This window comes from Rissa tridactyla, chromosome Z (assembly GCF_028500815.1).
Source record: "Rissa tridactyla isolate bRisTri1 chromosome Z, bRisTri1.patW.cur.20221130, whole genome shotgun sequence".
NCBI lineage: Eukaryota > Metazoa > Chordata > Aves > Charadriiformes > Laridae > Rissa > Rissa tridactyla.
In genome coordinates this window covers 52,547,095-52,569,910 of record NC_071497.1, presented here as the reverse complement: position 1 = coordinate 52,569,910, position 22,816 = coordinate 52,547,095, and the positions used below count along the sequence as shown (strand labels likewise).

At 41.6% G+C, this 22,816-nt stretch overlaps 1 protein-coding gene across 7 annotated transcripts in view; it reads right to left on the bottom strand.

The window, feature by feature from the left end:
• Positions 1-22,206, bottom strand: part of NFIB (nuclear factor I B) — a 176,917-nt gene extending 154,711 nt beyond the window's left edge. For all 7 annotated transcript variants that reach the window (XM_054186538.1, XM_054186540.1, XM_054186539.1 and 4 more), the window contains exons 1-2: positions 21,877-22,206; positions 15,084-15,615 (exon numbers count right to left, since the gene is read on the bottom strand). In XM_054186538.1, coding sequence (XP_054042513.1) covers positions 15,084-15,615; positions 21,877-21,906 — 562 coding nt within the window. In that variant the 5' untranslated portion in view covers positions 21,907-22,206. The remainder of the gene's footprint in view (positions 1-15,083; positions 15,616-21,876) is intronic.
• Positions 22,207-22,816: the final 610 nt, after the last annotated feature.

Sequence of the window (22,816 nt, the reverse complement as noted above, 5' to 3'; positions counted from 1 at the left end):
AGCATGGCACTGGTGAGGCCCCACCTCAAGTACTGTGTTCAGTTTTGGGCCCCTCACTACAAGAAAGACATTGAGGTGCTGGAGTGCATCCAAAGAAGAGCGATGAAGCTGGTGAAGGGTCTAGAGATCAAGTCTGTGAGGAGCAGCTGAGGGAGCTGGAGTCGTTTAGGCTGGAGAAAAGCAGCCTGAGGGTAGACCTTCTCTCTCTCTACAACTACCTGAAAGGAGGGTGGACCAAGGTGGGGGTTGGTCTTTTCTCCCAAGTAACAAGTGATAGGACAAGGGGAAATGGCTTCAAGTTGCACTGAGGGAGGTTTACATTGGATATTGGGAAAAATTTCTGCACTTGAAAGGGTTGTCAAGCGTTGGAACAGGCTGCCCAGGGAAGTGGTTGAGTCACCATCCCTGGAGGTATTTAAAAGACAGGTAGACATGGTGCTTAGGGACATGGTTTAGTGGTGGACTTGGCACTGTTACATTAACAGTTGGACTCGACTATCTTAAGGGTCTTTTCCAACCCAAATGATTCTATGTGCTACTTTCAAATAGCACAAAAATGTGCTACTGGTGATACAGAAACCAGCCTTGAGAACCAAAGTAAGGCATCCTTGACAATAATATACATAATAACTAGGATGCATGCCAACCACTATTCACTCAAACTAGAAACTACATATCAAACACCACATCAACACACATAGTCAGACTCATATACATATATTATTATTAGAAAATAAAAAACATATATAACTGAGAGAAGTTCAAATGAGCATGCTATGGTTGCTCCAATGGGCATATTTTTCCAGAGCAGGTCCACATCATCCTGCGGGGAACCCACAGAAGCAGTGTACATAAAACCACATGAAGATGCCATATGAATGCAGTTTTGCTGTTTTCAGCACCCACATGAGCTTGCTCAGACCTCATCACGATATCTTTATGTTATACCATGTAGGCAAACCTCACCAGAATCAAATTCAAAAATTCTAGAGCTTGTTTTGCAACTTATAGGCAATATGTAGATTAAACATTAGATTCTGTTCTGTGTGTTTCGACACCTATTTCCAGGGCATTACAATGGAAAGTGGGGACTTCATACATACATTTGCTACAACAAAACTGTCGCTTCCCAAAATACAACCCCTAACTATTACTATTCAGCAGTCATATCTACATGATCTAATATTGTTACTTTATAGTGTCTCTTCTTAACTGCATCTGTTGGTCTCAGACACAGGCAGCCTATCGATGGCAAGAGAAGTGTCATGAGCACAGGGAAGATAGAATATCTCCTGATATTGTAATATGGAACTTAAGAAAAAGTCTATGTATAGCCGTCCCTGTAGGTTCCTCACCAGATGGAATAGGGAGTTCTGTGTTAATGCTCGTCCTACTGTGAAACGCGTCAGCAAGCCCAAGTTACCATTAATATAGCTTGAATTCTGACAAGGCCGAACTGCCTGGACTATATTTAAAAACACTTTTATCTTACTGCAATAGGATAATGTGTTCTAAGACTCTATACCACAGGAACATAAGACTCTTCTGCTGATTTAACCTAGGCTGAGAAGCTAATGCTCTGCACCATGCTTCAAGTTAATTACCACTGAACAATGCAGGAGAACAGCACAGGATTCCAGCACAGCAGCAAGAGAATTAGTATGCCCTTCTGATCAAAGAAAACTACACAGGCTGTGTCCAGGAAAGCAATTACAAAACTGCAGAAGTCTGAGAGAAAGTTTGGGTGATTTTATTTGCTCATTATTTGTGAAGTCAAAGCACAGAGAAGGGGCAAATGTGACTACTGCATTAACATCACTGGACCCTGAGGTTACAAAGGACATCAAGAGATCACCTGAACTATCGCTGTGCTGGACAACTTGATCAAGTTTAAGTGTGTCATTTTGGTAGATGATTCCTAAACCTGTCCTTGATAAAAATAACCCATTTTCCTCCCCCAGTCTATGTTGCCCTCATCATTAGAAAGTTACTGGGTTTCTTTATTGAACACAATCTTTCCTGATGAAATGTTAAGGCTTTAGTTCTTGTCCTACCTACAAGGAAGGCTAACCAGAAATCTAGAAAGTTTCTGGCTATCTCCAAATAATTTACACTTTTTTTCTCACGTGCAGCTCCCAAAACTAGACAGCGTTGAACACCATTACACCGTAAAACCATTCTGTTGGACACCATTAGTGGTGGGGGAGTTCTTCTAACAATTGCTGCAACATCATTCTAGGTCTTGGTTGACACTACTGAACGATCAATATCATTGTTACACTCTGCAATGATCCTAGTCCTAAACCTGAAATATATCTTTGAACGCACATGCTTTACATCACATAAATGTTGGAGGACAAACAACAGATTAATTGCTGGCCGTAATGCTGTGTTTGTGAGTGCTAAGAAGTCATTCCAAATGTTCCAAAAAGGATTAATGCAGTATAACAAGTCTATTTAATTACTGAAAGACCACTGATCCTCATTTTACTATAAGCAGCTTTTCCTTTATTTGGAGGCTGTAAATAGAACAGAAATCATTACAGGACAACTATAATTCTTGTCCCAGAATATTTAAGTTATAGCAGCAATACAGTGAAAAAAATATTTGAAAGGCCAGGAAGGACTATATATGCACACTGCACTTGTGTATGATAATGCAAGATTAGGCACATGTTTTAAAATATACCAGCACTCCTTACTGTAGTTACAATGCAGAAACAATTCTTGTGCTCTGTGTAGCAATGTGATATCTGTTTCCTTAACCATAATAATAATTTTTAAAAAGGCAACAATTAAGCCAGTTAAAGTAATTACACATAGTTTTATAAAAAAAAAAATTCCCTCAGGTTTAATAACACCAAAGAAGCCTGTGACTCCTACAACATAAGCCTTTATAGATTACTGAACTGCAGGCAGTGAAGTCACCTATAAATGCATATATGGTAAAATCACAACTTGATACAGATTACTTTAAATTATGTGCCTGAATCTAGACAGCCCAATCAATTTTCCAATTCTCCTTTCTGCACAAGCTGGTTATTCTTTAACTGGAAGATAAACAATAGAATAACTTGTGATGTTAACCCAAGGTTCGCTGCAAACTGCACGGTTTCAGTGTTGCGTGGGGAAAGTGCATGGACAGGTTTCCTTTCATTTTTATAAATTAATGTCACTTCCCACTCTGAGAAGTAGACACAGTAATTTTGTAGGTGTTGATGTCATAGATGGCTTATTACCAACCCTGAAATATCATCATAAAGGAAGGAATGAGAAAAGCAAAGATTTAAGTAGATGGCACGCTGGGTCCAAAAAGCACAAGTGACTAATTAAGTATTTAGAAGAGTTTCAGTCCAATCAGCAGGGGCTTCAGGCAACGGAAGGTCCTCCAAGAAAGACCCTGGACTAGTCCCTTACAAACCAATGGTCTCCCCCTCAGCTGCCTCACAAACCAAACCTGCCCAAGTCTGGGAGATGAAACAGGATGACCAGCATATTCCACACACAAGCATGCTGTTACATTAGTTTGGGTTTCATCTCACACCTCAGCCCAAACTCCTGACCTTCCATCCTCCTCCCATGCTGGTGTGCTTTGGTCTGAGCTACTGTCCCACCTGACTGAAAAACCTGGGCTCAGAGTGCAGAGAGCAATGGGGAACGAGACTGAGCTCAAAGGCCACTTGTGCAGGCACTGCACATGCCTCCTCCGTGGTGGGCCAGCTGAACGAACATCCATATCACTGCCCATGACGATTGTTTATTTTATCTTTCTATCTGAAGTACTTTTTCCCTTTACTGTCATAGGGCAAGAAAATTCTGACAGCTCTCTGAGCACACCAAAGCTCCCGCACCATGGTCCCATCCTCAAGGGCCAGCGCTGCCCAGGGCTCCTGCAGGCAGAAGCACAGGTGACCTGAGGAGTGCTCCCACCCCACCAGAGACCCAGTCTCCAGCGGTGGGCTGGCTCCGACGCAGTTTCTCTCCGATACCGTCTCCCACGGAGCGGTACCACCGCAGGGCTTGCAGTGGAGGAATGCTTTGTGCCGGCCCTCCTTGCTTGGGCAAGTTTCTTCCGTCCGGGCATGAGAAAAACGGGTAAGACATATCTTTACAACGCAGAGCCCACTTGGGGGGCTGGGCACTGGCACGGGGATTTTTGCTTGCAGTGAAGCACAAGAAGGGTTATAACTTTTCAGCTGGTACGTATCTCAGTGTTTCGCAACCCTCGCTGAGGCAGCGCTGAAGCAAGCGGTGCCCTCTCTGCCGGGGACCGGAGGCACGGAGAGACTAAGCAACCTGCTTGCGGTCACCCGGGGAGAGGCGGCAGGGCCGGCGACCGGGACAAGGATTTTGAAGTCCCTGCGTCTAAACATTGAGTCATACTTTACATTGTCATCACAGTGATAGTATTTGAGCTTCTTGCGTCAGTATTCCCACCCTCTTCCTTCAGAGGAACTATATAAGTGCAATTAAAAATCACACCTAGATTGTGGAGTTTCACACTGAAAGAAAAGGTTTAGTCATTTACAAGTGCATGGGAACGCTGTATGTACACATACCATATGACTGTTTTTTTTCTTTTAAAAAGAAAAAAAAAAAGAATGAGTTGACAGAGAAATCAGGTGGCCTGTGGAAATATAAACCTGATCATATGCTGCAAAAGTCAGTGCACAGGGCTGTGAAAGAAAATGTGTTTTAAATGAGCTCAATTTGGTTGAATAAATCTACTCACGTGAGCAAAGTTTTCAGGCTAAGGCCTTAAATTAAGAACATACCAATTATCTGATGACCCCTGGATTGCAAATTTACTTGTTTTATAGTGGTACAAGTACCAGGATATGAGCTTTTCTAACCCAGGAAGGCTGTATCATGCCATCAGTTTTTCAACAGATCCAGTCACTGATTTCCAAAGGCACTGCCTTCCTAAAACCGTGGCACAATGCAGCAGATGATTAGATGTAATACCCATCTCAAAAAACTAAACTGTCTTAACAGTCAAATTGTAGGTAATTACGGGAAGCGCAAAGCCTACATCAAGAAGCTGACATTAGCATCAGGGACATTGACAGCAGGCAGCCTGTTGGGATATGGGGCCGATGACTCCCCCCTGTACCGGGAGTAATTCTTAAGGACAAGTAGTTTCCCCCAGAAACAAAGCATTTCACACACACACACACAAAAAAAAAAAAAGGCTGAAGACAAAGGTTGTTCTTTCTCGCTTTTTGATAAGGTTAAACACTACATCAAGCACAGTGTGTAAAGTCCTTTGCTTTAGAGACCACGGTCTCTCTCTCTTGAATACAATCTGGATCTTTAAGAAACCAATGTTTTGGTACTGAAGAATCCGAAGAGACACTTACGACGCTGACATGAAATGCTCCTCCATTTCATACCAAAAAGTTATTTTGTTCACTCTTTTTCCCTCAAAATTGAAGTTGTGTGCATAGCCATTACATTTTCATCGCAAAACATTTTCAAAGGGGAATGTTCTTCCCAGAACAACGCCCATGATGGAACGGGACTGACTAAGACTGATGGTGTTTGCCGTTGAAACACATAGCGAACCCATGTGCCCTAACAGCAGAGAAACGCAGAGCAGCCTGAGAGAGGATGGAGTTTCCCCCCAGCCCCTAGAAATCCTCCTAGAAAGCCACCTCTTCCACCACGGAGGGCTGCCCATTTGTCCCCACCGCTGTCAGCAGACAAAAGGTGGTGACACCAAGAGCGCATCCAAGGGAGGACACGGCTGCTCGGAGGGACACCGTGAAACCCGCCGGGGTGTAAATTCAGGGCTGAGGTCTCCTTGTCAGCGATTACCACAAAGAATCGGAGGAAGCGGCGTGGCTGCTGAACAATGGAGAGGTCAGGCGGTTCGCAGCCATTTCGCGACCCAGACAAGTCAAGGTCAAGAGATTCAGGTAGCAACTTGGCCTGGGCATGAGTTACAGCACAAATGAATTGTTTTAACAAATCGGCTTTGGTCAATTAAACCTAACAAGACATGTTGCATCACGTAGCAGGGTTCTTGACACCAAGGCCAGTAGCTGAGGCCAGCCTCGTAAAACACATCTTTTAACATGGCATAACAAATTTAAGGTAATCCGTCCAGAAACTGCAGATGTCAGTATAATAAAATATAAGTCGTCTTGACTAGGAGATGTTTTCACACTTTTAAATCAGGGACACTGGAGTGTAGTCATCCTTTCAAGATGTCTAGCGTCATTTTCAATAGCATTAATCACGCAATAGAAAACTGATGCTGCAGTAAATACACTTGCTATCTCTCAGACACAGGGCACTTCTGTAACCATCCTCTAAGCAAATCCAGCATTTCCTTGTTAGGCGCTTCATCCGAAAAGGCTGAAAACTGTTTGGCATTTTAGGCCAATGGAATTCACAAGCTAAAAAGAATATATATTCTGCAAATATTTTAATTATATTTAATTTCTAAAGACATGGATTTTGTGAATACTGGATTCTAGCACGTGCGCATTTCTTTGTTTCTATTTTGAAGAAAAATGTATAAATCCTATGACATCTTTCTCAGAGACAGCTTGTGAAGGATATGACAAGATAACTGACTAAAAATTAAAATACAATGTTGGATTTAAGATAAATAGTTCATACTTACCTTTCACTTGTATAAATTCATCCTTTATGAAAATAGGTATAGTAATTCGGGTTAATAAAACTTGAAGATTGGGAAGACAAATATATAAAGAATATGTTCAAGACCAAAATGTTTAAAATTCTCAATTGTCAAATAACTGCAAAGAATACGTAATATACTTACTTGTGTACAGCTTTTCCATCAAACCAACATCAGAAAACTTATCTTTTTTCCTAATTTCTCGCTGAGACTCTGAGTTTCTCAATCAGAGTTCACTAACTGTTCATTTTTGCATTTGGCTTTCCTGTTCACTCTCTGAGGAAGAAAAGGGGAACTGTTTTGTTCCGTTTCCATGTGTACTTTTTTCAGGGGGAAATAATTAAAGGCCCACTTAAAGCCACAGAGATGCCTTTTGTGAAGGTGCCTTTATGGAAAGACACTGGAAAACATAAAAGTTTCCCTTCTGCTCTGGACATGATAGGCGGTTACTATTAAAAAGTGCAAGGTTTATCCAAGGGAAAAGAACACTTAATGGTTGAATGGGCTTCAGCTAAGCTTTCACACCATGCTTTCCCCAGTGCCGTATCATGGCAACTTCTCCTTATTTCAATTCTATCTCTTGGAGTAAAAAAAGTAATTTAAAAGGTTCCAAACGCCATAAGTAGTTAGGAGGAAACTAACATTAAAATGACTCCAATGTCCCTATAATTTTAAGTCACATTTTTGACTTGAGAAGGGCCATGGGGGCAAGAGGGATGTAATACACAGGAGTCGTGGGGCACGAAGGCAAAAGTCCTGGTCCTCAGGCTGTCTAAAAACATCCGAAACACTATTCTTAATAAACACACTTTAGACTATCAGACCTTCCTCAGGCAGAATCCCCCACAAAAGCCAAGTCTGAAGTGCCCATCTCCCACCGACTGTGAAAAAAGCTAGAACAAAAGTCACATGCCGATAACAAGGTTCCTAAGAAATGGCTAAAGAAATACATTTATTTAAAATTTAAAAAGCACAATATGCTTCAGAAAAGTAAAGAACCTCTCTGAGACGAAAGGTGGGGGGGTGGGGGGTGTAAGGAAGTAATCTTTTTGTAAATGAAAAGTGGGGGGGAAAAGATTAACAGCTGTGCTAGAGGAATGTTCCCAACTTCACACACAACTCACTGCTCCCAGAGGGTACAATATACACACCCAAATCAACTCTCTTTTCTCTTGGACAAAGCTAATAATCTAAGATTTACTTCCCCTTTACTAGCTTCTGAGCCTTTCAAACCACTTCTAATCCAGGCTCGCTGCCCTGAGCCAGGTTTTTAGCAACCAGAGTTTAAAAAAATAAAAAAGGAGAGACAGTGCAAAATCATGAAACCTCCCGGTAATGAATGACATCTTGTTTGACATCTGTCAAACAAACTGGCTAATCGCACAGACCTTCTTCCTTTTTCACATTGACTTAGCATCCGGAAAGTGTCTCCAGATAAGGGATTTCTTCTCCATCCCACACTGGAAGGAGCAACCCTATTCAGTACAGTTAGCCATTTAACTTGATCTTGAGATCATCCTAACCCCAGTGGTTACAGCAAAGCAAGACACCACCTTGTTTGCTGGAACGTAATGCTTTAGGAAGCCTCTGGAATGACTGTGCTTGGCACTGTGGGACGCCGCTCCAAGGACCAGAGCTTCAGAGGGCCACCAGTCCTCGAGACGTCTACATTACTGTACGAGCAGCAGCGAGGAGGAGAAGGAGGAAAAGCATGGAAGAAGGGAAAGCTAGAAAAAGAAGCGGGCTTGACAGCATTCTCGTGCAATTAACTTTAAAATCCAACCTGCCATGGTATTTAGTGTTTAATTATTTTAATGAAGTTTTCACAGTTACAATGAATCCAATATGCATGAAAATTAAGAAACTTGAAACATCAATCTCTGCTAGTATTTGAAGTATTTCCTTTATGAATTAGTGGCCTTATTTATAGTTTAAAAGCATTTTTTTTATTCCCAGTATTGTTCTTCTGCCTGAAACTACCGTGAAGCAAGAATCTTCTGTTTTCTTTTCTATTCTTTTCTTTACTTTATAGCTTCTTGCTGTCAATCTAAATGACATTCATAAATTAACACTGACCTCTGAATTTTCAACTAGTTGCACATAATTTATTTAACCATAAGTCTTTTGTGTCTTAAATGCAACTAATGTCATTTAACCCTATGAAAAGGACTCCCCTTCGTGTACCAGGTAAGAAAAAACAGAACAAGCTAAAAGCTCCTTCCTAAAATGTATATATATTTCATTCCTGACTGCAACAGTAAAATGAAATATGGAAAATTCCCTTTCCTTTCTCATGGACCTGTCATACGACCCATAACCCTGTTCTGAGGGAAACTAAATTAAAAAGAAAAAAAGTATACATTTTGAATTTTTCAGATCTACTGTCCAAATGTCAGTTCACATATACACGTTCTGAAAAATTAAAATTTGTGGGTGATCTTTTTAAATGTTTTAATATCCTACATCTTTATAAACAAAGTATCTATAATCATCAATTGAAAAACGTTATTATGCCCGTATATACACCAAATTAATCTCCATCTCCTAATGACAAACATCTTTCCTTCCTGTAATTTTCAGCACAATAGAGCTACTCAACATAGCAGTCATCCAAAATTTTACATTAGAAAACTAAAAAAGAAATCAATACGGTGTCTTTTTCAGTTGACACAGAAAGTTTTTTTTAAATTACATTTTCCGCATGCCCAAAGAGACTGGAATTGCTCAAAGTAATTCAAAGTTTTAAAAAGGTTTATTATTCCCTATCAGATTCTTAAACTGCAAAAAAACTCTTCTCCTATGAGAGCAGATAAAATATGAACTCAGACTTGTGCTTCTGCACTCGCTTTCTGATTCAAAACTGAGATTTAGCGCAAGGGATCAGCATGCCACTTCACTGTGTAAGAAACAAGCTCCTAGAGCACCTAGATGCCTATAGGTGCAGGCCATAATAAGCTCTATTTCCTGTTGTTCCCAGTGTAACTAATAATTTGCTGTGTAAACTCCAACTAATTACCTTGTGCCTTGACATAGCCTTCTGCAAAACAGGTAAAATGTTCTACTGTATGTTCCCAGGTAAAATATGCAGAAGGAGGCAAATCGTTACAGTTAATGGAAGCAGGAACAATCAGCAATTCAAGGGATTGACTGATTCTTCTAAGCCCATTATTTTTTTATTAATTGTATGTGGAAGCATCAGTGCACACAAGAAACGCTAACCATCGTCCACAATCCATCTGGGTAGTTTGACGCTTAGCCATATGATACAGACTTAGACATTATATGACTTATGCCAAAAGGAGATTGCTTAAAACATAATTTTGATCGTGATTTTAAGTGGAATTTCTTGTAGTCACAGCAAACTAACAACAATAATTTTATTTATAATTTTAAAATATGAGAAGTATAATACTACTATACCATCAATTTTTCTGTACTTACTAAACGAAAACCAAAGCATAGCGTGAAGGTGACTACGCAAGCCTATTTCAAAATTTGAGCTCCCTACAAAAAAGAAATGAATTCACTAAACTCCAAGAGCGTAGTAGAACCGAGGTGGCCGGGGAGTTCACCCACCCGCTCCTGCAACTCAGGATACGCTAACGTTCCAGGAACAATCGCGATTCCCCCCGGCAGGAGGACGCGTTTTCCACAGCGGTGCGGCGGGCACACGTTGCTTTCGGGGCTGCCCTCGGTGACAAAGTGACACCCCCCGGCTTTGGGGCAAGGAGTACCAGTTTGCCGGCGCGAAGGCGGGGAGGGAGGGAGGCGTGGAGGGAGGGCAGACCCCGTTCCGCATCCCTGCGGATGTGGCGCCCCGCGAAAACGAACTCGTCCCCCCGCGGAAAACCCGACGCCCACGACCCGGGGGGGGGGCACGGAGCGGGGGGAAGGCGGCGGGGGACGGGGCGGCGGGCAGCCCCGGCGACCCGTCGGGAGGGTCGGTCACACAACCCTCTCCCCTGCCCCGGCGCCCTCCCTCTCCCCCTCTGCTCCTTTCTCTTTTCCCTGTCCCCCCCCTTTCCCTTCCCTTCCCCTCCCCTCCCCGCCAAGGGACAGGACACAGTCTGGCGATTCAGGGACTCACGTAGGCCAGGCTTCCTTCTGTGCAGCCCTTTGGGCAGAGCTGCTAATCCTTCTTATTAATTAACGAGATAATAGCAGTTAACCGGAAAGCAATATTAATGCTAACTATCTAGGAAACTTCCAACTGAAATGATTTAGTCTTTTTGCTGATTTCCTGGTGACAAAGTCACGCAGCTGGAACTGCAGCAGCATCGTGATGGTTTAAGAAGTTAAAAAAACAAGAGTGCCAGAAGAGTATCGGACTAAGGACATCCGCATCTATTTTCTGCCCTCCTTCTTGGATAGTTTAAAAGGTCCTCCCTCCCTCAACTTAAGAGTTTATTAACAGCTGGGGATGCGGGCTCCCTCAATTATATCACTCTTACACAAGGACAAAGGAGAGTGTAAACAGTAACATGACTGATCTGAGAAACATACTCTGAGCGGCACATGCATTAAAAACACTTATAAATGTTTACCATTTACATGTACCATTGCCTCAGTCCTTTAAACTCCCAAAGCGTTTCTCCAGGTCTACTATGCTTCATCCAGTAAGTGCTGAAATACCTAACATCAAGTTTGCATTTTATTTATGCTGAAAAAAAAAAAAAAACTCAGTAGAGATGACGCGGGGATTAGGAATTCTGCAGATGAGGCACATTGCTGTAGGTATTTTATGTTTCAGAAAAAAAACAGCAATGCAATTTTTAATTTTTTTTTTAATTAGCTATTGTAAGAGTAAGTAAAACATCTATCAGAAGAAGGGATTTATATTATCCGGGCTCTGTTGCAACAAACAAGTACTGCAGCTTTCATTCACTGATTGTCAAAAACTTTCCAATGTGCCCACTGCAATGCGGATGCCAACCAACGAATCAAAGGCATTCAGCAACTAGACAAAGAGGGTCTGATGCCAACCTCGGTGCCACTGGCAACCATTATTGGCATCAAGCACATTGTCTGCCTTTTTTTTTTCCCCTCTCCTGGCACTCGACAAACAAAATGGCGGTTCTTGTAGCAACGGGAACACAGCACAAGCGCTGCACTGAATCAAATACCACCAAATGATTTTATGGACGGAGATGTGTTTCATACCAAACGATAGACACTCTCTGACGCCTGACAGAAAAAAAAAAAAAAGAAAAAAAAACCAAACGAAACCATTTTGTCCATAGAAATAACGTTTGTGCCATTTTTAAGCTTTGAGTTTTTTTAAAAACTAGGGGGGAGGACAGGACCTGACACACACAACAAGCAGAGCCCCACAGAAGTGTGTTATGATTAAGAATTATTTTTATGTTAAACATTGATCACAGTGTGCACTTCCCATTTTCTCCCTCCATTTCAGTCAAAGGAGCAGCATTGCAACTTATGTCAAGCCCTTTTTTCTTTTTTCTGTTTTGTTTTTTTTTTTTTTAAGATCCTGAAGCAGAAGAGGGAAGTAAAAAGAGAATGGGGGAAGGGGGGGGAAAGATGCTGAATTCTGAGGGAGATAAGCGAAAAGTAGAAAGAGATGAAGTTGGTCAATGACAGAACTTCATAGTTCAGTCCTTATTTCTTCTTTCGAGGCAGGCGTGGAAGTAGAGGCTCTTTTTTATTAAGAACTGAAAGGATTATTGACACCTCTAGATCTGGAAATTGTCAATATATTGTAACATTACTCTGCACTGCAATGCGGATGCCAACCAACAAATCACAGGCATCCTAGGCTAAACAAAGAAGGTCTGATGCCAATCCTGGTGCCACTGGCAACCATCACTGGCACTCGAACTATCCTTCCTCCTCTTTTTTCCCCCCTAATCTTTTTTAAAGCAACAAAAAACCAAACTACTTGGCCCCTTTATTCATTTTATGTGCTAATTCCTTCTTCATATTTCGTTCAGGGATTTAATAGTTTCTATGTCTCCCCGCTTAGTTTTTACGTGATACTATTACGCGGGTTTATATATTTAAAGAGAGAAATAAAAAGCAAAACAGCATGTGTATAATGCAGCATTTTGGTTGACTTCATGCTTATCTTTTGCAAAGCCTGGTGCTCTTGATTAAGAGCGCTACAAAGTGCCACAATTAACCTTCTTTCAATGAGGATAGAGAATCAAAGTTTGACAAAACGGGGGAAAAAAATACAAAGATAACTTAATATGGCTTCTTCAAGAAGAGAGCCAACAGATGTTAACGGAAGGTTTACTGTGAGGCAGCAAGACAGATGCAAAATACATGCAGTTTACAACACACAAAAGGGTCTACTAAGGGTGACTTTGTACACAGAAATTCGCCGGCTTCATCTTCCAGTATATTCTCAAAGTAGCATCGTGTAACTTTGAAAGTTACAATATTGCAGCATGATTATCTTACTCATTTCTGATTAGACAAGGGCTTTAAATAAACTCATATTCCCAAACCATTTAAATCAATAAAATCAGCTATGCCCTGCAATTCCTTCTCCCACTTCACGTTACTGGCTTCCAACAACTTAAAAGTCGACAATGTGTAAGAGTACTCCGGCCTCAGCTTCTTCAGCTCAAGCGCTACTCAAACTGTTTTGCCTCCCTTTGTAGCTTTGACTTTTAGAGACAGGTAAATCCATTAGAATTAATCAGTAAGCTATGTCTTGCAACATATGCATTCAAAATATCACTTGAATTTTTCTTCAGAAAAGGAGTTTAAAGGTACAAATTACTGGTAGTTAAGCTATTTTGTTTAATGCTATCGAAGAAATCTTTCTTGCCATGTTATCGGGGGTCAGATTTACTAGACTCTGCAGCTACTTAAAGTCGCTGCAAAATATCTAAGTGTTTTCTACTGCTGTGGAGAGAAAAATACAAAAAATACAAGCAAGGGAAAAAACCAAAACAAATCAAAACAATGGACCATATTTTTTCATGACAAATAGTAAAAAAAAATCAAACCCTATTTATACGTCCACATAAACATAGTGCTCCACCTGCGTGAGTAAATGCTAAAAGACAAATTCACTGAAAACAATAAAGGTTGTGTCGTGTATCTGTTCTTTTACAGAAGGAGTACACGGCGAATGAAAACATGTGCAATTTCACTTTTTTGTTACTAACAAAACCCATTCCGTTTGTTTTTCAGTTAAATCCCGCAGTTATGTACCCGGCATCAGATAACAACAGCCTGCCATCTGCCCTTCTGCAGGCCATTCCTGCCTACTACCAGGCCAAGTTGTGAAATGGCCCACCATCTGCGGCCGGCCAAACTTTCCCTGGTTGAGATCTGCGGCTAAAAAAGAAATGCTTTATCACTGCTGATCAGTCAGCGATACAAAGATGTGTCTAGAGGTTGGTACGATCACCAGAAAGAACCAAAATTACCCCACACAGAGAAAAAAGCATTTCAGAAGGCTTAGTATCAGAGGAAAAAAACACCTTTATCTGCTTACAACCATTTACAGTTTCGGGGAACCTGCCTATGAATATTGTTACCTGAATATGCAATGTGACCAGCAGTTTTTTCCCCTGATACATGATTATCAGAAGCCCTGGTTTTTTATTTTCATTCTGTAAAACTAAGTTTAAGAAGCTTTTCCACAGTGTTCCTGCAATTTTCCACAATTCAATTATCTGCCAAATAAAATTCCATATATGACTGTAATTATGAAAATACACTTTTCATGGAAAAGTCTCTCGAAATTTTACAACCCGGATCTCTGTTTTAAAAGTAAGATGAACCAGTGATGTAAAATATGAGTAAAACATTAGGTACTATATGCTGTAATTCTGAATATATTGGGTATTTACAAAGCAGTATTTCTATGCTAAAGTTTTTTCACGTTTTATTTTATAGATGTGAGAAAGTCTATAATTGCTCTTCAAAGTGGTAGTAGGTTCCTCGGTTTAAGGATGAATTCTTGATTATTTGTAACTACAAAGACAATAATAAATATTTGTGGCATTTATTGTGATTGTGCAATTGCACATACCTGCATCTGTTACTAGCAGTACTGGGGAAACTAATAAAATAATAATAATTTGAAAAATAAGAAGGTTTTCTGAAGTCACAACTGGAAAAACTATACAATATATTGCCAGTTTTTGAGACACAAAAAGAAAAAAAAAAATAAGGCAACTTCAGCAGAACTGAAGTACTACCTTGGTACCTCCCGCTGGCTCTTGAAAGAGAACAAGGCAGGTATGTCAAACGTACATGTCATTCACACAAGTCTGCAGGAATGTGTGTATGTTAAGTATGTACGTATACATGCTGATTTACATATGGATATGTACCCACATTACGTCTATAGACCACAGAATAATGTTTCACTGGAAGCCAGCCCATAGGGGAAACGGGGCTACTTGGAATCAGAGTTTGACATACTAACATAGAAACACGACAATCTGCTTCCTACCTTGCTCCTGCACGTAGTATGCCAAAAACAAATCAAGCTCCTTGACTGATACTGTTATGTGATGTGGCTGGACACAAAGTGCTGGATTTGTGCAATGTGGGGATTTCATGAGCCGCTCTCCATCCGTACTTTCCAAGGGGATGCCTTTGAACAGGATCACCATGACTAGATCCAGACGCCAGACCTTGTCAGCCTGTCGCAGGCAGTCGATTCTCCTAATCTTACCCTTCTGGTCAGGATTGGACAATACACAGCATGGGTGCTTCTTCCCAGTCACCGTGAGCACAAAATCCTCCCGGAACTCTTGGCGAATATCTTTGCGCAGCTTGGCCAGGAGCCTGGATGCCCACTTCTGCTTAATTTCAGGCTTTTCACTAAGTAGCTCATCCTTGACTGCTCTTTCCTCGTCCTTCGACATTCGTTTCTCATGCTTTTTAAAGTACTTGCGTTTTCGAGCCTGAAGGTTGAACCAAGTATAGGCAATTGCACGGACATGTGGAAGAAGTGCCTCAATGAACGGGTGAAATTCATCCTGTGGAAAGAAGTGGAGGGAAAAGAAAAAAAAAAAAAAAAAAAAGAAGAGAAGAAGAAAACTCAAAGTCAGTAAGCTCTCATAATCAAAGCAGCATCAAGAATGGTTCCTGAAAATCTTAAAGTGAAATCCAAGACGAAGAGAATAAACACTTAAAATTTACGCCAATTTCTGCATAACACCTTTTATGCAATTACTACCGCTGTCAGGCAGCAGACAAAATGTGCACAGAGAATTGCGTTTTCCCCATATTTCACCCTTTGAAAGAACCATGTGAAGATTTTATTTTGTATGCCTCCCCTCACTGCAGCCCGCAACGCTGCAGAGACAACACCAGTTAAAAGAGATGCTATCAAGATGTGTTGTTTCTAACATTTAAATATCTGAGTGAAAATGGCTAACATCAAGAAAAGTACCATTGCACAAAGAGGACACTACACGCTTTTAAAAAATCTGAGCAGAAGCGTTCAGAAGGCTGAGGCGAATGCCACAGTTCATTTCTCTTCTCTGTGGCACAGAAACACAAAGCATATACATGCTCAGTGTAATGCCACACAGTTCCCGCTTTTGGAGCATGCTCTCAGCAAGAGACTGCTGGTGGCACAAAGAGCATGCGCCATTAAACTTGATCCATTTTCTTATCAAACGTCCAACATTCCAGCACTGAAACAGCACCATTCCAGTGGTGGTAACTAGAGAAACCAGTATACAGTAAGGGAAAGCGGGCAAAAGACACAGCGTGTCGTATACAAATCCCCAACAGAAGATTCTGTACTTTCAGCTCTTCGGGCTTCCCTCTCACCACCCCCCAAACCCTGTAAAATAAAAGTTTATGAAGTTGAAAACAAAAATTACATTTATGTTCTTCCGGCAGCTCCACTGTGGGTTTTGAAGCCCCACAGAGTCAGTTAATTTGTTAACTGATCACATGAGTGTGGCAATTATTCTAAACCCCTTAAAAATCAATCTGAGGTGTACAATGAAAAATGGCAACTTGGCACAAACTTTGCATTCTTTGTGTTTCTGCATGCTGTGGCAGAGTGACATTACGAGTGCACCACTGGTCAAATGCTGCTTTTGTGAAATCCATGCAATTTATTTACAGTTCCAAAATATATCCCTCTCTGTCATCTGGCTTCACCTGCAAGTTCTTATCTTCTGCCTAGCAGCGATACGGATTGCATTAAGGAGGTAATGCTTAGTTGTCGTCTGCAAGTACATCCTATAGCAATTAAATTAATTCGTTTTGTCTGCGTAAAGCACCATCCTACACATCCATGTTAATATCTAAATAGGCCTTTCCCAAAACTAATGCCTCTTTTCCGTGAGCAAATCCTCTGTTTAAAACAGCGCGATCTGCTTATCAAACATTGCTGTATTTTGGTTTGGAAGGGAGACCTTAGGGGAGGTATCTTTCTTCCTGTGTGCAGGCACATTTAGTTTTAAATACCATGCAGATTGCTCATCATACTGAGTGGCACGGCGCAATCAGGCTAAAACCGAACCTTTTCTATACAATTATGCTCAAGAATACAATTAACAAACTAATATTTTAGCTACGCTGCTAGACAAGGAATGAATTATGTTTAATCAATAGGCTGATTAACTCCATTAGGTAAAAATGATGAAAGTATAACTAATGGTCTCAATTATACAGAGTTCAGACTGCCACTGCAGAAGCTTCAGGCCAAGAAATTAGTATTTAAATCTTCAAATTTCAAACAAACTTCAAAATTTCCTGAATGGCAAAAAAAACCCACTAGATCTGGTTACCTCTCTTCCCTAACCATCCTCAAACCAAACAGAAAACAATAGAAAAGTTGCAAGCAGTTTACCTATGACCATGTTACCTTCACAGAAAAAAAAAAGAAAAGGGGGGGAAAAAAAAAAGAAAAAAGAGGAGAGAGACAATACAGAAAGATAATTCAGGACACAAACTATTGCATTACAGTATGATGCTTGACAAAGAGCCACAAAGGCAATAATTAAACTGATTAGTAGTTTCCAGCAGAGATTTGAACAATTCCGATACTATACTGGCACATAAAACTAGGCCATGGAAAGAGTTAAACCACAATCTGTTCTTTGTGTGGGAAGGCAATACTGCTCTGAGTAACCACAGCCCATGATAAGACTTCCCTATCTTCATATGCTTTCTGATGCCATGCTTTTTTCCCCCTCAATTAGAACTACTAAAGAAAGTTTATTTCTTCTTCTACAGCAGTCACCTTAATCAAAGTATTCAAATAAAATTTAAAAAAATATATTAACATAAGCATAAAGACTACACGGTGTTAAATCCTTACAATTCATTTTAGACTGAATAAAACAGATTTACTACAGATTTTGAAAATTCTAACAGCTGGGGCTAACAGTGGGGAGAAGGCAGGGGGATGAAGAGCTTTGGGAGAAAGGAATTTTTGCCCCAATACAATGTTTTCCCCTACACCTAAACAGACTTCAGCATTTGTAACTTAAAATGGCAATAAAATTAATGTGCAAAATATTCTACTCTACTAGATTACTGCACATCTAGTTTTCATTTTTAAGAAGAACATCACAAACTGATTTGGAATGGCTATTTCTTTAGGTAGTGCACATAGTATTGACAACAATCGCCTATAGCATTTTACGTCTATGAAAATTTTATAGAGAAAAATTCCACTTTTTAAATTCCAATCTGTAGTGGTTGAATGTTTCCTTTTCAAAGAGCAAAAAAAAAAACCCGAACGACCCAACCCTTCAAAAAACTGTGTTCAGACTTTTCTTTCATAATATCATTAAGACCTAAAGATATAAATATATGTGAAAGAGTGTGAAGGAGAAACACACCAAAGAACATCCTGTTCTAAAGCAATATTATCAGGTACCTTCGAGAGATTCACTGTGCATCTGGAGTCCTTTCAAATGAAACATTACTTGACAAGAAGAAGTGCCCATAAAAATGATCCTAAATGGAGATTTGCAATTAATCACACACGTTCTCCACTAAACCTCCTAAAAAGCCATCTACAGTCTTTGATTTTTTTAATCCCTTAATATTCACACAGGCAATACTGAAATATTCTTTTTTATGTGGCACTTACCCATGTGCCACAGTTGTTCTTGCAATAAAGTGATTTATGGAGGTAAGATTTTCAAATGTCATATCAAATGGCTCAGATGAACCACTGTGCACTGGCAATTTAAATTAAACTGGAAGTTGCTATATAGTACCTATCTAGCTTGTAAATAAAGGAAAACATACCAGTCATCTAATGATGATAGATAGGACAGGTTTTCTTTTCAGAAAAGGTAAAGGGGAAACGCAGCGCCCTTCTTCTACCTTCCAGTTTTATAAACTTTGTATCAATTCATGCAAGTTTGAACAGAGTACCATACAATAAATATACCAGGCAGAAGCCTAAAAATTTTATACAGAAAACTTCATGTAACTGGTTCCCCCGCGTGGATTTTCTCTGTGCCTAATGAAACAACATATTCTTGGCGGAAAACAAAATGACAACATATTCTGAGCTTCCTGGACCACCATAAAATAAAAATAAACCACGGCAAAAATATGACAAGAGACTAAGCATTTAAAGGCATGCGGTAACTGCATCCTATCATGCCTCAGCAAGAGAGATAAACGCAGTTTACACTCATTCCAAAACAGGGGGAAAGAGGCACGTGGGATGGAAGGGACCCCCCAAAAATTAAACTGCATTTGGTAGGTCATCGTTTCTTCCTTTATGTTATTTTACACACACCAAAATTTTATTGAAAGAGGGACGGGGTAACATTCGAATTGCCAAGGTTTGTCTTAAAGCTGTACTTTGGATCTGAGACGTGTTTCTAAAAGGAGCTCCAGCCCTGTCGCGGCACAAACTGAACTACGCTTTCGCAAGGAGCTTGGTCCAAACAGGTGTTCTGTGTTTAGAACTTTTACCAAAATATTTTCTTCTGAGCATACACTAGCACAGTCAACGTGCATCGTAAGAGCCCTAGAGACGGCGAACACAATAGAGAGCACAGCTTTGGCTGTACTACTTTAACTCGGTCCCAACTCAAAAAAAAAAAAAAAAAATCAATCTTTTGCTTTAAATAAACAAATAACACAAAGTAGAAATTCTCATTGCCAGTGTAATCTTCATATTTAATTTATGGAGAGGAAAGATGATTTTTAATATACCTTTATCATTCCAAATAGGTAGAGAAAGATTCCCAATTAGAATCAATTTGCTGCCACCGTGTTCCATGTATGTAGCACTAAGTGGGAAATGTCTCTGCATGGCACATGATACAGCGTGACTGTAAAATATTATGGAGAAGTTATCAACACGCGAAAGCCAGGACTTGCCTTCTTGTATTTATGGCTGTAGAAGTACCATGTTGTGTTTTTGTGTACACCTGAGTGCAGTATTTTAATACAGATTTGTAAAGAATGAGGAAATCCACTACATCTGTGCGTCCAAAAAGCAAACATATGGAAAAAAATGTCATTAGAGCGGGAAACAACAAGATGAACTACCCGCCGTAATAGAGGTAGTGGTAAGAATTTGCGTGTTTCCAATGTAAAAACCAGTTCTTAAGTTGTGCTGTCAGGTTTATACTCTGGTACAGAGGTCTTATTGCCTGTCAATAATTTCCCAGGATGGACAGCCCACACAGAATTAATTTTTACTAATTGCAGATTCCACCGTATGTAATTATTTCTATGTGTGTACCTGTAAGCATGTGTGTATCTGGTACACAAAACGCTTCCTACATGCATTCATTTCTCTTTTGAAGAAGAAGTATCTCAACAGTACTCTTTTCCAGCTTTGCTCCACTGCAGCTCACGTTTACTTGCTGAAAATATCCATATCTAAGTCAATCACACTTAGATGCCAAACAAAATATAAACAATAAAAAATGTGTCAGCCAAAAAGCTACAGGACTGTATCCAATCACTGAATAAGCCTTATCATTGTTTCCATCTTCATTCACAATTTATGAATACTTCAGTCCTTTTGAATTACAATGCTTTCTAATTGTGGAATAACTTAAATCGTATTTATTTATTCACCGTGCAACTCTAAGTGCATCGCCGGCCCCTTACTACCAGTATTGCAGGAGACGTTACTTTCGCACATTTTCTGCTTCTTTAGCTATTTGTTGCACCAATGTGGAGGCAAGCAGTTATCGGTTAATCAGTTTACATCACATCCTCCTAAGACAAACTTTCACAAAAGCTTCCGAAAACTATCCCCTGGCTTTACCGACCGGCTTCACCCTCTGGAACAGGCTCCGGTGCCCCGCCGCCGGCTCCCCATTTCCCTACTCCCGGCGAGGACGCTCCCGGGGGGCACCCAGGCAAACTTCCCAAGCCGGCTCCCCCTAAACCCCTCAGGTCTCTCCAAAAACTGCATTTTTACGGTGGCGGGGACCCCCGCACGGGCTGCCCCCCGCGCCCCGCACCGCGCCGCGCCGCTCCGCCGCCCTCCGCGGCCCCCCGCTCCCTCCCGCCCGTCCCGCTGACAGCCGCCGTCCCGGCTTGAAAAGCGGCTGCAAGCGCGGTTGCAAAAACCGGGTAAATCTTGCTTTTGGGGTTTTTTTTACTCCCCCCACCACCCCGTCCTCAGGAGGGTGCAGCCTCCTCCGCGAGCGCGGCAATTTATCTGGGAGGGGGGAAATTGCCGTGCCCCTACGCAACCGGACCAGAAAATACTGCACAGCTCGGTCGTCCCGGCTGGCATCGCCCTCATTGTCGGCAGGCTACGTATTATTAATTAAGCATAAGACGGGATTACTTCGCACCGGTGGGCGCTCGAGGTTTTGGGGTTTTTTGTCAAAAACGGCACTTTTCCTTTCAAAGCCTTTCATTAGGCTCTGCGTAAACTGGCGAGCTGAAAAGAGAGCAAATCGTTTGATTCCAATCAAATCAATACTTCTCAAACCTGCTTTTTAGCGTAATTATGCTCATTTCCATTTTGTTAACCTTTGACTTCATATGCACCAACAATTAACACTATTTGTCTACGGCTGACACTTTGAATGGATCTCCCCAAAAACAATGGCCTGGTACAGTTTATTCTCTGCTATTCCCTTCTGCGAGAGGAGTTTGGATCTGACAAGCAGTTACAACTGTGCTTTAACCCGTTACAACTACCAGCAATGACTCATTAACAACTCGCATACATATAAAAATTATACAAAAAAAAAAAAAGAAAGAAAGAAGAAACACGTGAAAATAAATAAATAAATAAATTAACAGATAAATTAAATAAAACGCGTCTATACCTGAGTGAGACAGATTGGAGAATACATCATGACTTCGCTTTGCGAACACGTTGCCCGGAGAGCCCCTAAGAAAAGCCTCAAAAAGGAATAATTTCATCTATTCATTTTACAGTCAGCTGAGACTCAAGGAAGATGAAATCAATCAGGACGGGGCTCTGCCCTGGATCACCACAACTTCACAACAAACCCCAGTCCTCCTTAAATAGCCAAAGATTCAAGTTCACTCCGTGTGCTAGATTTCCCGGGGTGAAATCCAATCTACACTTTTAACCCTCTTGTAGTCGGCGGCGCAGGAGTCCCGCTTTTGCTGCTGCTGCTGCTGCTGGTTGTTTTGCAGATGAGGGGGGAAGGACTCGGGGTGGGGGGGGGGGAATGGGGGGGTGGAGGGGGTGGGCGGGAGGATTTTTTTTTCTTCTTCTTTAGGCTGCCTTTTTTTTTTTGCCTTTTTTTTTTTTTTTTTTTTTTTTTTTTTTTTGAGGAGTCGGTGGTGGCGGTGGGCCGCTGCGGCACTGTCACCCGCGCTCTCCGAAGTTCAAGGTTACAGCCCCGGAGGAGAGGAGCAGGAGAATCCCGGAGGAGCGGAGCGATGGCAGGCCCAACTTCGCCGGGCACCGACCACGCGGGCGGGCCGCGCGCGGCGGGGCGGGGGCGGGGACGCGCGCGGCGTGGCGATGCGGGCAGCGCGCGCCGCTCGCGGGCTCTTCCGCCCGCCTCTGCTCGCTCCCTCCGCGGGGCGACGGCGATAGCCGGAGGGGAGGGGGGGTGTGCTGGGGGGGCTGCTTCCCGAGCGCCCCAGGGTAAGAAAAATGATGGCCGGAAGGTTCAAACGGCGAAATCTCGCCCCGGCGCTGCCGCCCGGCTTTGCTGCTGCCGCCGCCTGCCTTCCCCGTGTGTCCCTCCCGTCCTGTCACCCCCCCCCCCGCCTCCACCACCGCTTCTC